A 14,773-nucleotide genomic window follows, 5' to 3' on the forward strand; every position below is an offset into this window, starting at 1 on the left:
CAGGGCTTTCCTCCATGACGTCAGAGGGCGGCGGACGGAGAGCGCGAGGCAGAACGGAGCAGAGCTGCGGAGGTTTGAGTCGGAGGTTCAGCGCAGCGCTCCCGGGGAGAAACAACAGAGGGCCGCCGTCACCCGTCAGCAGCACAACCCGAGAGCAGAGCGGCCACACGGGACCGTGCGAGAGCCGCCGAACCTCCCGGAAGAATCCCGGTCCGGAGCGGGGTGAGTGTCCGCCGACGGTTCCTCTGCTGCAGGAGCTGTCTGGCGATGTCCGGTGCTCGAAACGGCTCAGGACTCCTCTAATTACCGAATTTAGAAAAAAAAAAAAAAAAAAAAAAATGGCGTTGACATAAGTTAAAATTTTTTGTCGCATACAAAATGTTGACATGTCAGCCTGAACCACAATATCCTGAGGTGAAACGTCTCCCAACATGTCAGGCTGTTCGGAGGAGCGTCTCCAGCAAATAATCCACAATTCTTGCACCAGAATGTTTTCAGCGTCAATCCGGGAGGTGAGAGAGAAACCTGGGTCTCCTGCCGGATCCGCCACTCCCCGGTCCCTGTCTCTCTGGACAGGCTGTGTTTTCCAAGAAAGATGGAAATATGCATTAAACATGAGAAGACAGCAGGATTCAGAGTGTGTGTGTGTGTGTGTGTGTGTGTGTGGGGGGGGGGGGGGGGGGGGGGTTATACACACAAACTGTCCCCAAACACTCCACAGGAAAATCTAAAATTTATCTAAATATTTAGGATATTTACTCTGAGTGTGTGTCATTTTCGTTTCTCCTCCAGCCTGGGAAGAAAAAGTCCATTTAAACATTAAATTCTCGAGGCTTTAAAACCACTTGTGAATGTGGAAAGGCAACAAATGTACATCAGAAAATAAAACGTGTTGATGAGGAAATGTTGATCAGTTTGATGTTTGCAGCCATATAAGGAATAGTTCTCAAAGGTCATACAGGTATTTAAAAATAATCCTCACAAATGGATAAATGTTTATTGTATTTAATAAGTTTGTGGGATCTAGTGAATGACAGACGCGTCTGAATTGGTAGATTTGTTGACATAAAACGCATAGCTGTTGTGTATCGTGTGTGTTTCTGCTTCCCCCTTGAAATATTGTTAGAAGAAGCTGGGAGGAAATAATAAGCAGCTCAGGCAATAAATTAGGAGCAACTGGCTTTGAAGGAATTGTATAATGATAAGTGGTGTAAGGTTGATTTTACTGAAACAGTTAACTCCACCTCCTCCAGAAAACAACTAACTGCAAAAGAAGCTAATCTGTGTTGTTTATTTGTGATTGAGTGAAAACTGTGGTTGACCCTTTTGTGTTAAAAATGTCTTTGTTTTCTTTCACTTCTGCATTCACTTGATTATCATTTGATGTACATGCGTGTGCCCTGTGTGCTCGCCATGAAAAGAAAGTGTTCAGTCAGATGAAGCAGATTAATTAGACAAAAATAATATCTTGAAACGTTTTTGTTTACTCACAAATTAACCCCGGATGAATGAAGCGGCACTTGTTCCTGCGTAAAGGTTTTACAGCAAAAGTGTAATTCAGTATAATCTTTATTTATCGGATTTGGATTGATACTATGACTGGACAGCAGAACACACAGGAGTCTAGTCTGGGATTTATCTGTAAAGTGATCAGCTCTGTGCCGTCTTAACAAGTAAACTTGGTTATCTTCAGTCTTTCAACATGCAAATCGATCGATCCGTTTGTCCATCCAGAGCTGGGGACAATCAGAATCGATAAAACAAACAAATACCCCAAAAGGCCTAAAACAAATGCAGCATTTCCACCTTTGAACGGGAGCCTGTGTTGATTGATTCAGGCTTTTCTCTCATCCAGTAACAAAACACGAGCAGATTTCCTCTCAGCAGTTTTAACTTCGTATTTTGAGTAACTCCATCTTGATTGCATTTGTAAAACATCCTATTTTACAAAGGAACGGGCTCGTCAGTCGGGTTTTCTTGTGTTCGCCCTTTCTTGTCTTTGGTTTCTCCTCCCGACCAGATGTGATTAGACCATTACCTCATCCAGAGGAGGTTTAGGTTCCCATGTCATTATGCGCCTTGGGTTGCAGACAATAGCCGGGAATTACACGCTCTTGTTGTCGGACGTACTGCAACTGTGTTGTGCTTTGTGCTGCTGTTTCCTCTCTGAAAGCTGAACCCTTTCATTCAGTTTACTACCGTTTCCACCTCGCTCGTCCCTGGGAAGACGCCTCTGTTCGTGTCTTAAGAGGAGGTGTAAAAGAGCTCTGAGGTTTGCTCTTTGCAACTGTAGCGCCTCCAGGCATGACATTAAACATTCAACAACCCAGCAGCCACGGCTCCTGGAGGCTCCTCTAATTATAGAAGCTCCCACAGCCTGATTCCTCTCTACCTCCACCTTCCAGTGCTTTCCTCTGGACGCTCAGTGCTCTTCATGTGTGTGGGAGAGAGGTGTTAATGAGAGTCAGTGGGAGAGAGACAGGGAGAAGCTCAAACTCTCCATTTGCAAACCCATCTGCTTCCAAATGCATCTCCAACCAAGATGTTTACATTTTTGGGGATTTATCAATATATAGACTCATCCAGTCACAGAGACTGGCTGGGGGATCAGGTTTTCCTGTCGTGTGCATGAAGTGAACAAAGCTCCAGCAGCAGGAAGAAATCCAATCAGCTGTTTACATGGACTTTATTCAGATCATCAATACGGTCACACCAGCCCCTCTTTAGGGTTAATCCCATCAGATAGAAGTGATTTTAATAAGATCAGTGTTTAATCAGGTTACTCAGGGTACTTGTAGTTCATCTACTGTCTTTGGCTGATTTTGTTTATTTTTAATTACTGATGTTATTCATCACCATATCTAGTCAGAAGAAGTCGGTTGTTTGGATTTGCTGACTGACTCGTAGTTTAATGTGGAAACGGTGCAGTATGTGTTTACCACCAGACATCAATGCTTTGCCAACACCGATTCCAAAGAGCTCAATCTATTCAAATCGGAGTGACGTCTGTCACGGGAACTCAAAACTGGACGGGCCAAATCTCATCTGATTGTATTCTGAAGAAATGCTTTTGAGAAGTTAAACAAACACAATGACGGCATTCATGCAAATAATGTGGGCGACTTGACTTCCAGGGAAGATCCAATACAGGTTTCCACAGAGTAATGCTTTGACTACTACTGGGGATTACTCATGAGACGAATCCATTCATGCCAGGTTGCAAGTACCATAGTATTATTTCTAAGTACTTTTCTTGACATTTTTCAAACAAGCTTGTTCTTGTTTAACCTTCAAGCTGCTGTTGAATTTAGGACTGATGGAGTAATAGCCGTAATGCTTGTATTTATATCACTTCTTTACTTCTGTTTTTACATGAAGTCCAGCCAGATTATTTCTTCTTTAATTTATTTCTATTTCTATATATAGTTTATTCATAATTGTGTGAACAGAACAGCTCTACTTACCCTTGTGTAGGAAGGTAATGCTAATTCCAGCTGTTTCAGGTGAGTTTCAGAATGATTTTTCAAAAACATAATATGTATATTACAGTTTTTTATTTTTTTTAAATCTTTAGATTGTGGTTTTTCCTGTGATCATTCAGCTGCTGACGATAACTTTAAAGCCCTTTTTTTGCTTGCTATACTTGGAACAATAAAAACTGTCTTTTCTGTGTATTTTGGTGAACGCCAAAGGAAAGCCGGGAGCCGTGCCAGCTCAGTTTCACCCACAGACACGAGGGTGAGAAATAGTATTCAGGCTTGCCAGTTTCTGTCTTGTCAGTTAACTAGTTTGCCCTTTTGCTATAATAAACAGAATCTACATTTAGAATTTATTGGCCCCGGTTAAAGTCTTTTATGACTCTTCTGATCAAATTGAATTGAATTGAAGTAATACTTTGTTGTGAGATAATTTTCACGACACGATAAAAGATTCAAATAATAGCCACAATAAAAAAAAAAGTATCAAGACATTTACAAAAAAAAAATGCACTTTATATTTTACAGATGTTTATTGTAGCCAACACAAGAGTAAAATAAAGATTTAGAACAATAATTCGAATAGTGAAAATCCATGTCATGTGACCAAAAGACAACTGAAAAGTACAGTTTTATCTTTTTCTTCATCCGTGTGCGTCAAACGGTTCTGAAGCTGAATGCAGCACAAAGCTCATCGATTCAAACCATTAACTTTTGAATTTAGAGAATTTCTTCCCCAATCAAGAACTACAAACTTCTTCCAGATCTCAGGCATGAACATTTGAGTTTTGTGCATCGAGAATAGAATAGGATACACTAACAAATATTTCATTAATCCCAGGGGGAAGTTCCTTAATTCCACAAAGTACAGCAGAAATGTTCCACTTTGATCATTGTGAGGCCAGAAAAAGTAAATGTCTCCAGTATTGGTTCAAATCCTGATAAGCACTTGAAACGCTTGGATAAATATACAAGAATTCTTGTTTCCTATTCAACAAAAAAAAGCACGGACTATATTTATTTTTAATTTATTGAATCAACATCCAGTCATTTGAAGTTTTTCTCCTGAAAAATCCTTTAGCAACGCAGTAATTACAGAGTAATCACCGGTAATATCGGGTTAGGATGACTTTTCATCTCACCATCATCACCTGTGAAACCAATAAGCTTCTGGATTTTTCTTGGATTTGCCAATCGCCCATGTGTCGTTTACAGGATGCTGACACAGAAAAAAAAAAAAAAAGCCTTTTCTGCAACATTATTAAATGAAGTCATTTGGGTGGTCGTGTCATCAAAGCAGCCAAGTATCAGGAGGCTGCGGTGAGATTGTTGCTTTCCGCACTGACGTGTCATCATAACCCAGCTAATCCGTCGTGATATTTGATCTGCTCACTGGAAGGAACCTTAATTCATGTGTTCCACCATTTAAAAAAAAAAAAAAAAAATAATTTAATTCTGTCTGAGAGCCACACATTCTCACAAAGACAGAGATGCAATAAAAGTCAAAGAAGCGTTTCGACGGGGATAATGTGGAAGTGCATCATGTGCTGTTGTTGATCTGTGTGGTCCTTTTAAAACTGCCCCCAGGCTGGATGAGGCCCGAACAACCACATCGCTGCAGTTTGAAAAGGTGGCGCTGAAAGAGTAGACTCTTTTGCTGCACAAACTGTGGAGAATGAACTGAGACTGAAGTCCCTTCATTTCCTGATCAGGGCATTTTGAGATATCTTCAAACACACCAGTTTTGAGTTGAAGGGAACCTCTTGAGGAACATCAGCTCTTGGGAAAGAGCGTAAACAGACACATGACAACAGTTTGGCAACTGTAATTTGGATTAAGCTGCAGGAGCAATTTCAGACAGTTTGATGCTTGTTTCCACTCTGAAAACCCCCGTTTGTAACTGACTCCAGCTGCTGGTCGTTGTGCAGAAACTCGATCCTAAACCTTTTTGTCAGCGCTCAAACCTTTAAAGGTGATAAACACACATTTTTGGGGCTCAAAGTGGTTCATGTGGTGTGTTGCTATGGCAAAAAGAAAACAGAAAAAGTCCAGAGTGGATGGTTTCCTGATTGTTGTGAGTTACTGTTGCTCTGTGATTTGTGTAGCAGCAGGTTTTATGTTACAATTACAAAATGTACCACCCAGTATTGATTCAGACATCTTTAAAGACAAGCTAACAAAACCTGAACTTAGTATCTGGGTTCATCCCTCAGTCCATAAACATGGATTTGAGGTCAATAAGGGACTTTTTATCTGTGTCTCTGGGTTTGCCTAGTTCTACCCTGCCTTTCCCATGGTCAGCTGCAAATGGAACACAAACCCTCGCAACCCTTGATTGGATAAAGTGTCGTTGTAGATGGATAAATGAACATACTCATTTCAAAAATAGGTTTAGGAGATTATTTCTAGTTTATGTGGTTCATTTTTAGTTTTCCGTGCAGTATTTTTCCTTTTTGGGCTCCTTTGTGGAAAATACACCATGGAAGCACAACAATCGTAGACGACAGACTTACAACTAGTTAGCAGCATGCTAGCAGACAGCTAAAGGCAGCTGCAGCCCGCCAGTGCGTCTCCATGGCAACAGACGCTGATCTCCTTTCTCGAGACATTTTGTTTTTGCAGTTTTTTGGGGATTCATTCAGTAACGGTTAACCTTTAATGTCCCAAAATCTAATCAATTGGTCCTTGGATGATAGCAAATCATCCTTGAAGATTCAATGCAATTACGGTGAATAGTTTTTGCGAAAAGGTAGTTAAAATACATATATATAAATGCACGTGGACAAAAATGTAAAATGCCTTATATTTCTGAACACACACAAATCTGTACCCATTATATTTTTGTGTAGTTTTAATTTCAGGTAGCATATTTTCCTTCTTGTTGTGCTCCTGTTACTCTGAAACAAATCTTTACTACAAGGTCAGTTAACCTATTAGCTAATTGACTTTAATTACCCCCCCCCCACACACACACACACACCCAATGCATTATTAGCTGCTGTTTTAGTTGCTGACCACCTGTTCTGCCCAGAGATGGGTTCAGCCGGTGGGACTCCAGCTGCCTCTTTCCTCAGGGTCTGAGATTAGCCAGGTCTTAGTGGTATCACTACAAACAGGATGAGAGTGAGTCGTCTGTTGGGCTGCAGCTCTCTGTGGACCTGCTCATGTTGAAAACAATGTCATCAGTCACTTCACATGGCGGGTTTCAAGCTGACGCTTATCCAAAGTGATAAGATGCTCTCAAACACTGAGAGTGGCAGCAGGATAACCGCCTTATTCTGATTTACATTGTTTGGAAGGAGATAATCAAAGTTTGGAGAGTAATCCAATTCAGAAATGCTTCAAGTTGAATAGACAAAGTTTGTTTCTATTATCTGAAATTGCAAAGTGTTGTATTGTAAAACTGTCAAATCGCATGTAAAATCCTCATTATTCAACTTGAACAATTTAAAACGTGTGAGATTTGAGAACATTTATACATATACAACATTTAAGGCTATAATACAAATTAAATTTCAATGAAAGAAATGCAAAAAGAGATATGGATTTAGGAAATACACATTGTGATTGTTCTGTTTTATTTATGGATCAAAAATTACAGCTAATTACAAAAAACAACAACAATATGAAGATAACTGTTCACTGAGGCACCTTTACTTTTATATTTTTCAACCAATATTTTAAACAAACACCCAACAAGAAAAGTATATAAAAATACCCATTAACACTGATGCACAAAGTATAAATGAAAAAGATAAATGAAAGGTTCAGCAATTTATTACAATAATTCAAGCTATTTGAGCTCCTTCACTCTAAAAATATTGGTGCGTGCGTGCGTGCGTGCGTGCGTGCGTGCGTGCGTGCGTGCGTGTGTGTAAACTCCAGTACAGACGTGTCCATGACGGCAGTGAATCACTTTGTTGCATAACAGCCCTCGTCTGTTGCAGGAGCACACCTGTAGCTCTCTGCCCATCACACACAGTGTCTGAGTCCAATCATTGTTCATTACAGCCCCTCTTATTTGGAATAATTACCCAGTCTGGCCCACTCATGCTGACTCATTTCAGTCTTATAAACTTCCTTTAAAATATCTATTCAACTTGTTTGTTATACAACAGACCTGAGTAGTGTCTTTTATTATACTTCCTTTTCTGTGAGTCCACTATTGGATAGTTTCTGATCATTTGTAAAAATACTCCAAGAAATGGGTTTATCAATGTTAATGTTTTTATTTTTTATTTCTCTTAAATCAACATATTAGTTAAAAACTTTTTGGGATGAGCTGCTTTTTGCAATCCACAATAGAAGTGACACAAGGAAAAAAAAACGTGTCTGATTTTCCTGTGGTGTGGGGTGTGTTAAGAAGAGCGGTTCTGTCGGGTCCGATCCGCTCAGGAGGAGAGATCAGAGATAATGAACAAGTTCAATATTTGCGATGATAAATCCCGTAGTGCGTGTTCTGCGAGAGAGGAGGTGTGGCGTCACGAGCACCGGTATGAAAACCAACCAACACTGCTGCTGCAGCCGAAGCCAGAAAGTTCCCGACTTAACGCCTGACTATACCTGATTATACCATTTTAATTCATTGGACAGTATAAGCGGATCTGCACGGCGCTGTGATCACTCCGTTTCACTTTAACTTCATATTTTTCCATCACTTTGTTTTGAGGCTGTTTCCCCATGTGAATCCATTTTGTCTTGGAATATTAATTCATCACCGTGACGGCAGAGTAGATGTCCACTTCATAAATTCATGTTTCTGCAGTTATATCAGACGTGACCTTTATTATTAACCTCATTATTACAGATCAACCCTCATGGAGCCAAACAGACTTGGAACAAGTCAAGAACAAGAACACAAATGTCCTTCGTGTCCTCACTGACCAGGATTTATTCTATTATGTCAAAAAGACAAGTCGTAATATCAACCGAAGGTTAATTTGTGGCATAAAGACACATGATTAAAAGGCTCACAAGTAGCCTCTATTATGCTTTATTATGCATAATGCTACTGGCAGTGAGATTAAAATGTCTGATAACTTTTTGTTGTGGAGTTGGAAAAACTGCATCAAGGGTCAGCAAAGTTCCCCACTCAGAGCAAATGAATGCCGCCTGCCTGCAGCTGTCAATAGAGCTAATAGATTATCTGATCCCGGACTAAAGAGCTCTGTTTCAGACTATAATACATCACAGGAAGACTTTTGCTTTGGCAGCTGTAAGTTTTAGATAATTACAAACTCATGTTGTCTCAAAACCTTTCAGATGTTTCCCCAAACTGAATCAATTTTTTCTGCCACTTAAGTCCGACCAAACTGTGAATGTTTGTCCCATTTATATTGACAACGAAGGTCTGGGCCACCTGTTTATTGGTGCTCTCTTTAATGTTCAGACTACGTGTTGTGTTGTTTATGTGCAGGAACATATTGGTCTTTCATAAGGGTGTTTACAGGGTGTCATTTTTGGAGTCGGTGGAAATCGACCTCATGGGAATTTGCTGTCAAAGCAGCTTGTTTTGAACTGAAATGTGGGACAGATGGAGGCACTGAGCAAACAGAGGAAATGGGAAATATCACAACCTCTGATAAAGTAGCATATCAGTGCTCCGGGAACATAAATTGCAGCTGTTTTTTTGTTTTTTTTTTCCCCCAACCTACCAGCTTGTTAATTGTTGTGAATTATGTTCACCTGGCTCAGCCGGAAAAGATGAAACCCAGCACCCTTGTTTGCCATGACAACCGGTGCTACGGCACAATATTATGTCTGTGTGCACGGTGGGAATGAGCCACATAGATGAGGATCGTTTCCATACAACTCTGTACTGGAAGAAGTGGCTGTTTCCAGATGGAATTGTGAGAAAAAGATCAGAGATCCTGTTAAGGCAGGTTGTTCCTATCAGAAAATTAACTTTGGAGTTGAAGAGACTCATGTCAGTAGAATCCTAAATGTCTTTATGGTTGAGTTAAGATTAAGTCTAAGAGAATAAACGTAAATTGTGTGTGTGTGTGTGTGTGTGTGTGTGTGTGTGTGTGTGTGTGTGTGTGTGTGTGTGTGTGTGTGTGTGTGTGTGTGTGTGTGTGTGTGTGTGTGTGTGTGTGTGTGTGTGTGTGTGTGTGTGTGTGTGTGTGTGTGTGTGTGTGTGTGTGTGTGTGTGTGTGTGTGTGTGTGTGTGTGTGTGTGTGTGTGTGTGTGTGTGTGTGTGTGTGTGTGTGTGTGTGTGAGGGCTGAACTGAGCAGCAGTGGAGTAGGAGGAAAAGTGTGGAACAAAGTGTTTGTGAGCGTGTTGATAACAAATCAAGTCCAGATTGTGAAGTTCTCGGGCTGTTCAGGCCCATCTGCCAAATGAAGACATGAGCGCAACGCACACATGCACATAGGCTTTAGCTGTGTAGGGCCTTCTCATTTACATAAATGCTCATCATCCTAAACTTCAACATAAAGCATCACATCCTGAACTGTAACCTTACTCCTAATAATCATAATGGTATAAATATCAAATATAGTCGTACAACACACACACACACACACACTCTATATATATATATATATATATATATATAGAGTGTGTGTGTTGTGTATATATATATATAGGGCCTGCAGGCTATTTCTATACTTCTTCACACAGACCTAGTTTGACCCGGAGAAGGTGGCGAGTGATAGGCTGCCATGGAAACAGTTAGTACATATGCATGTGTCACTACACACTACTAGTATGTGTGAAAATGCATGTGAATGTTTGATGATTTACTGAGTGGAAATCCTTCTCTCCTTTCATTTGGCACTCTCGCGGGTTTTTATTTTTTATTTTTCTCCCTTCTTTCTGCGGCCTGCAGCGTGTTTGCAAAGTCATGAAGCTTGTCAATATCTCACATCTTAGTGAAACTAACAGAAGCTTATATTTTCCCTTCCTGAGAAGACTTTTTTTGGTTGTTCTTAGTTTCTCTGAGGATTCGTAGTGAATCATCACAGTGGCTGCAGAGGTTGAATTTACTGCGAAGCCTCTGGTTTGTTTATAATGACTACAGGGAAGGTTTGAAGGACTTAACCCAAAATAGCTCTAATGCCCAAACTTACACAACCAGTGAACGTTAGTCTCCAACATGCTGACTCAAGCCCCATTTTTCCATAATTTACTCTGCCAAACGATTACCTTATTGCTTGATATTTCATGACGGTTTATTTAGGTGGCAGGTTGATACTCATTCCCACAGACCAAATACATGCTTGTGGCAATAGTTACTGACTTTGAGTTGACTTCAGGTGTGATTATGTGGGCACTTGTCTGTTTTTGGGTGGATGGGAATGGCTCCTTTAATAACCCTCAATAAGAAGAAGGTCAGTCAGTGTGGTAGATGAATGAGGTATTGTGTGAGCTATCAGTCAATGTACCTCCTCGTACCCAGGGTTGGTGGTTCAATCCCCCGTCCATGTGTCATTGGGGACGTCATTGAACCTCAAATCAGCAATGGTGTCTAAACATTTTGTTTGGCGTCCAGGGGTGTGTTCCTTTACTTGAATGTGGGAGATGAAAAGCAGATGACAGATTGAGACTGCTCAAAATGTTCTTTATAGGTAACGTTCATGGAGTGTATACAGTACTGAGCGTGTTCAGAATTCACCACATGAACACTTCGGCTGTATTCCAGCATGAGGCGGAAAGATTGCTTTTAATAACGTCAACATTATCAGCCCGTCTCCTCTCGCAGCCTTTTTAACGGTCTGGAGCGTAGATACCAGGATAAATGTCATAATTATTTCTTGATCACGTCGTCCGTGTGGCTGACTGAGTTGCATCAGAAAATGTAAACACAGTAAATATATAGATAAGATTTGGTGAATACTCTGGTAGCGTTCAGTATCTGTGACTTAATAATACTGTGTGTTTATAACAGTACTAAGAAGTTGATCTTTAAATATGTGACATGCTCATGAATCTTGTCTGTGATTAAAAAAAAAAAAGTCAGACTACTGAATAGGAATAGAACAAGCTGCAATACTCTATTTCTCTGCTTTTTGGTAGTTTTTTTAATTAAAATTTTCTAGATATCAAAAGCTTTCAGGATAACATTAGTTCTGGTTATGACAATCCAAGAATGATACAGATTTAGACTAAATAAAGGCCACTGATCAGTTGTGCTTTTATGACTGTACAAATCTGAACTAAACTAAATGTTTGGCTGAGATGGTGTCGTTGGCTTAAACTCCTCTCAGACACATACAGGTCAAAATCTCCTGAATGAGCTGACGTCGACTGGCTCAGCGTTACCCTGCATGTCTGTGTGCGGCCTTCAGACTCGTGGTCATAATCAGATTTGTGAACGTTAAGTCAATCAGGGAGGACAGGCAGTCGTTTGCTGGTCACAGAGAGAAACCAGAAAACCTCTGCAGGCTTTCCTCAGGCTTTTTAATTTGGTCCAGTATTGATTTTGTTATCTGTAAGGCCACAAGACATTTCCAAAGCTGCTTTACTCTGTTTTTGTGCTAACTTTTCAGGACTTTCATCTTGACAAAAACTGCTTTAACACAATATTTCACAAAGTTTATGGAGTTTAGTTTAAGTTGCTAGGAAGCAGGTTTCTTCTTTTTTTTTTTTTTTTTAGTTCAATTTCCAGTCATGCGATATTCACGCTTCACTAACAAAACCTGCAACTTAATAACACACGAGTACATAAGCATACATAAGCACCACACACACACACACACACACACACACACACACACACACACACACACACACACACACACACACACACACACACACACACACACACACACACACACACACACACACACACACACACACACACACACACACACACACACACACACACACACTACTTAACATGGCTCACACAGTCTGTAATTGAAGTGAGGACATAATTACAGTGTGTGTTTGTGTGTGTGTGTTTGTTTGTGTGTGTGTGTGTGTGTGTGTTTTGCGTGTATGTAATTATCATTCTTCCCTAGTGTGTGTTCATTCAGACGTGTGTGCACTTATATTTAGCTCTAGTGTGAGTTACAGTAGGCTTGAATGTGTGTGTCGTTGGGCTGTGCTGGTTTGGTTGTGTTTGGCTGTCAGTGCACATTGAGTGTGTTATTTACATTTATATGTACTGAGTCGTGTGTGTGTGTGTGTGTGTGTGTGTGTGTGTGTGTGTGTGTGTGTGTGTGTGTGTGTGTGTGTGTGTGTGTGTGTGTGTGTGTGTGTGTGTGTGTGTGTGTGTGTGTGTGTGTGTGTGTGTGTGTGTGTGTGTGTGTGTGTGTGTGTGTGTGTGTGTGTGTGTGTGTGTGTGTGTGTGTGTGTGTGTGTGTGTGTGTGTGTGTGTCTGGTTATATTTGTGCGTATAGATAAGTGTCAGAGTCACAGAGCGGGTCGCTGTTTGCCTCGATCATAGTGAGCGTCTCCATGACAACGGCACTAGCAGCGCAGTGTGAAGTGGAGGAAGAGCTTACGGTGCTCAGCATGATGGAGAGAGAGACAGACAGAGAAAGAGAGTGATATAAAACCACGATTGGTCAGGCATGTTGATGATGTCATGTATTTAATTAGTGGTTAATGTGTCGACTTCAGCCAACATGTGTCCGGTTTAACCTTTAATAAAAGTCACTCAACACGTAAGGTGTGAACATTTCTCAGATTAATGGATGACTCTGTGTGTGTATTTAAATGAAATCAGCGCAGTTCGGTTATCAGTTCAGAATTAATGATCAAACCGAAACCCAGGAGGAGCAAAGCAGAGACAGGGAGGGAGGGAGGGAGGGAGGGAGGGAGGAAGAGCGGTGTTTGTCATACTGAGCATGCTCTTTGTGTTAACTTCCTGCTCTCTTCTTCCTGACAGAAAAAGCCTGTTCAGAGGCCGGTGTTCAAAAAGACGGCGAGGAAGGCGAGTTGAGGAGAGGCTCTGAATCCAGCTGAGGAGAATTAAACCACCACGGAGGATTTACTACAGCGCTCTGACTCTGCGGATTCATCCGTTACCTTTTATTTTTCCTCCTCTCTGTTTTTGTAGGAGTGTGATTCATTGGAACAGAAATTTATTTATTTTTTCCTTCAACAGCGACTCTGACAGTAATGTTTGGCCTCGACATCTGCCTGAGAAATGAAAGGCTGGGTACTTTCTCTTCTCCGTGAACCTTTTGGCCGTCACGTTTGAGAGAGACTGGGAGTTGAAGAGGTTTTTTTTTTTCTTTCACTTTGAAGACAGATTCTTTCATTTTCTGTTTTTGTACATCTCTTATCTCGCTCAGACAGCATTTTGTTCCTGATCAAAGAAAGTGAAGAGGTAACTGTCGAAGTTTCTCAGCCAAGAAGTCTGAAAGGCATTGGCATTCCTCTTTGGTTTTCACGTGTGGACAGATCCTCCCTTGTGAGTCCCACAGAGTGTGTTTGTTCAGGTTGGGGAGATACCTTACCGTGTGTCAGGGGACTGTAATCAACCCTGCCTGTCCCTTGTGGGAAAATGGGATCAGAAAAGGACTCGGAGTCGCCTCACTCCTCGGTGAGCGGCGTTCCCAACCCTAAGTGCCGTGCACCTGGCAAACGCCAGGGTCGCATCTCCTTCCACAGCCTCTTCCACAGCAAGCGGGGCTCACGGGGTAGCAGGAGCGCCAAAGGAGCGGCGCCCACCCCTTTATCCCAACATCACCAGACGCAGCTGCTCCCAACTGCCTTGAGTTCAGCCCCTGCTGTGGCCAACGCTACGCCCACCACCACCACCACCACCACCACCACAGCGGCCACGACCCCCCAGGACGCAGCCTCCAGCACGCCATCAAAGCCGCTCTCCGACAGCCAGCCTTCCCTGGGTGGAGCCGCCTCCTCCGGGGAGGCCAATCTCCTTGAGTGCCCCCTGTGCCTGGTGCGCCAGCCTGCCGACCAGCTCCCCGAGCTGCTGGGCTGCAGCCACCGCTCCTGCCTCTGCTGCCTGCGCCAGTACCTCCGCATCGAAATCACAGAGAGCCGAGTCCAGCTCAGCTGCCCGGAGTGCGCTGAGCGGTTGGCGCCGCGGCAGGTGGCCGACATCTTGGACGATGCGGCCCTGCTGGAGAAGTATGAGGAGTTCCTGCTGAGGAGGTGTCTCGCCTCCGACCCGGACTGCCGATGGTGCCCAGCGCCCGACTGCGGGTAAGAAACCATCTCCTTGACTATTGTAGTTATTGAGTTAATTTAAAATGACTTGAACCAAAACAACAAACCCATGTGTGCGTAGTATCACAATCTTCACATGCTCCTCTTGATCAACACATCATCTGAGTGACATGTCATCACTCCCATAAATAATGTCAGACATGGACTTGGT

The 14,773-nt window shown here is 42.1% G+C and overlaps 1 protein-coding gene across 1 annotated transcript in view; it reads left to right on the forward strand.

The window, feature by feature from the left end:
* Positions 1-50: 50 nt before the first annotated feature.
* rnf19b (ring finger protein 19B) overlaps positions 51-14,773 on the forward strand; it is a 32,262-nt gene continuing 17,539 nt past the window's right edge. Inside the window, exons 1-2 of the mRNA XM_080484930.1 lie at positions 51-222; positions 13,313-14,598. Of these exons, the coding sequence (XP_080341056.1) occupies positions 13,934-14,598 (665 nt within the window). The 5' untranslated portion in view covers positions 51-222; positions 13,313-13,933. The remainder of the gene's footprint in view (positions 223-13,312; positions 14,599-14,773) is intronic.

The sequence above is a fragment of the Lipophrys pholis genome, assembly GCF_963383615.2.
Source record: "Lipophrys pholis genome assembly, chromosome: 17".
In the NCBI taxonomy this organism is placed as follows: domain Eukaryota; kingdom Metazoa; phylum Chordata; class Actinopteri; order Blenniiformes; family Blenniidae; genus Lipophrys; species Lipophrys pholis.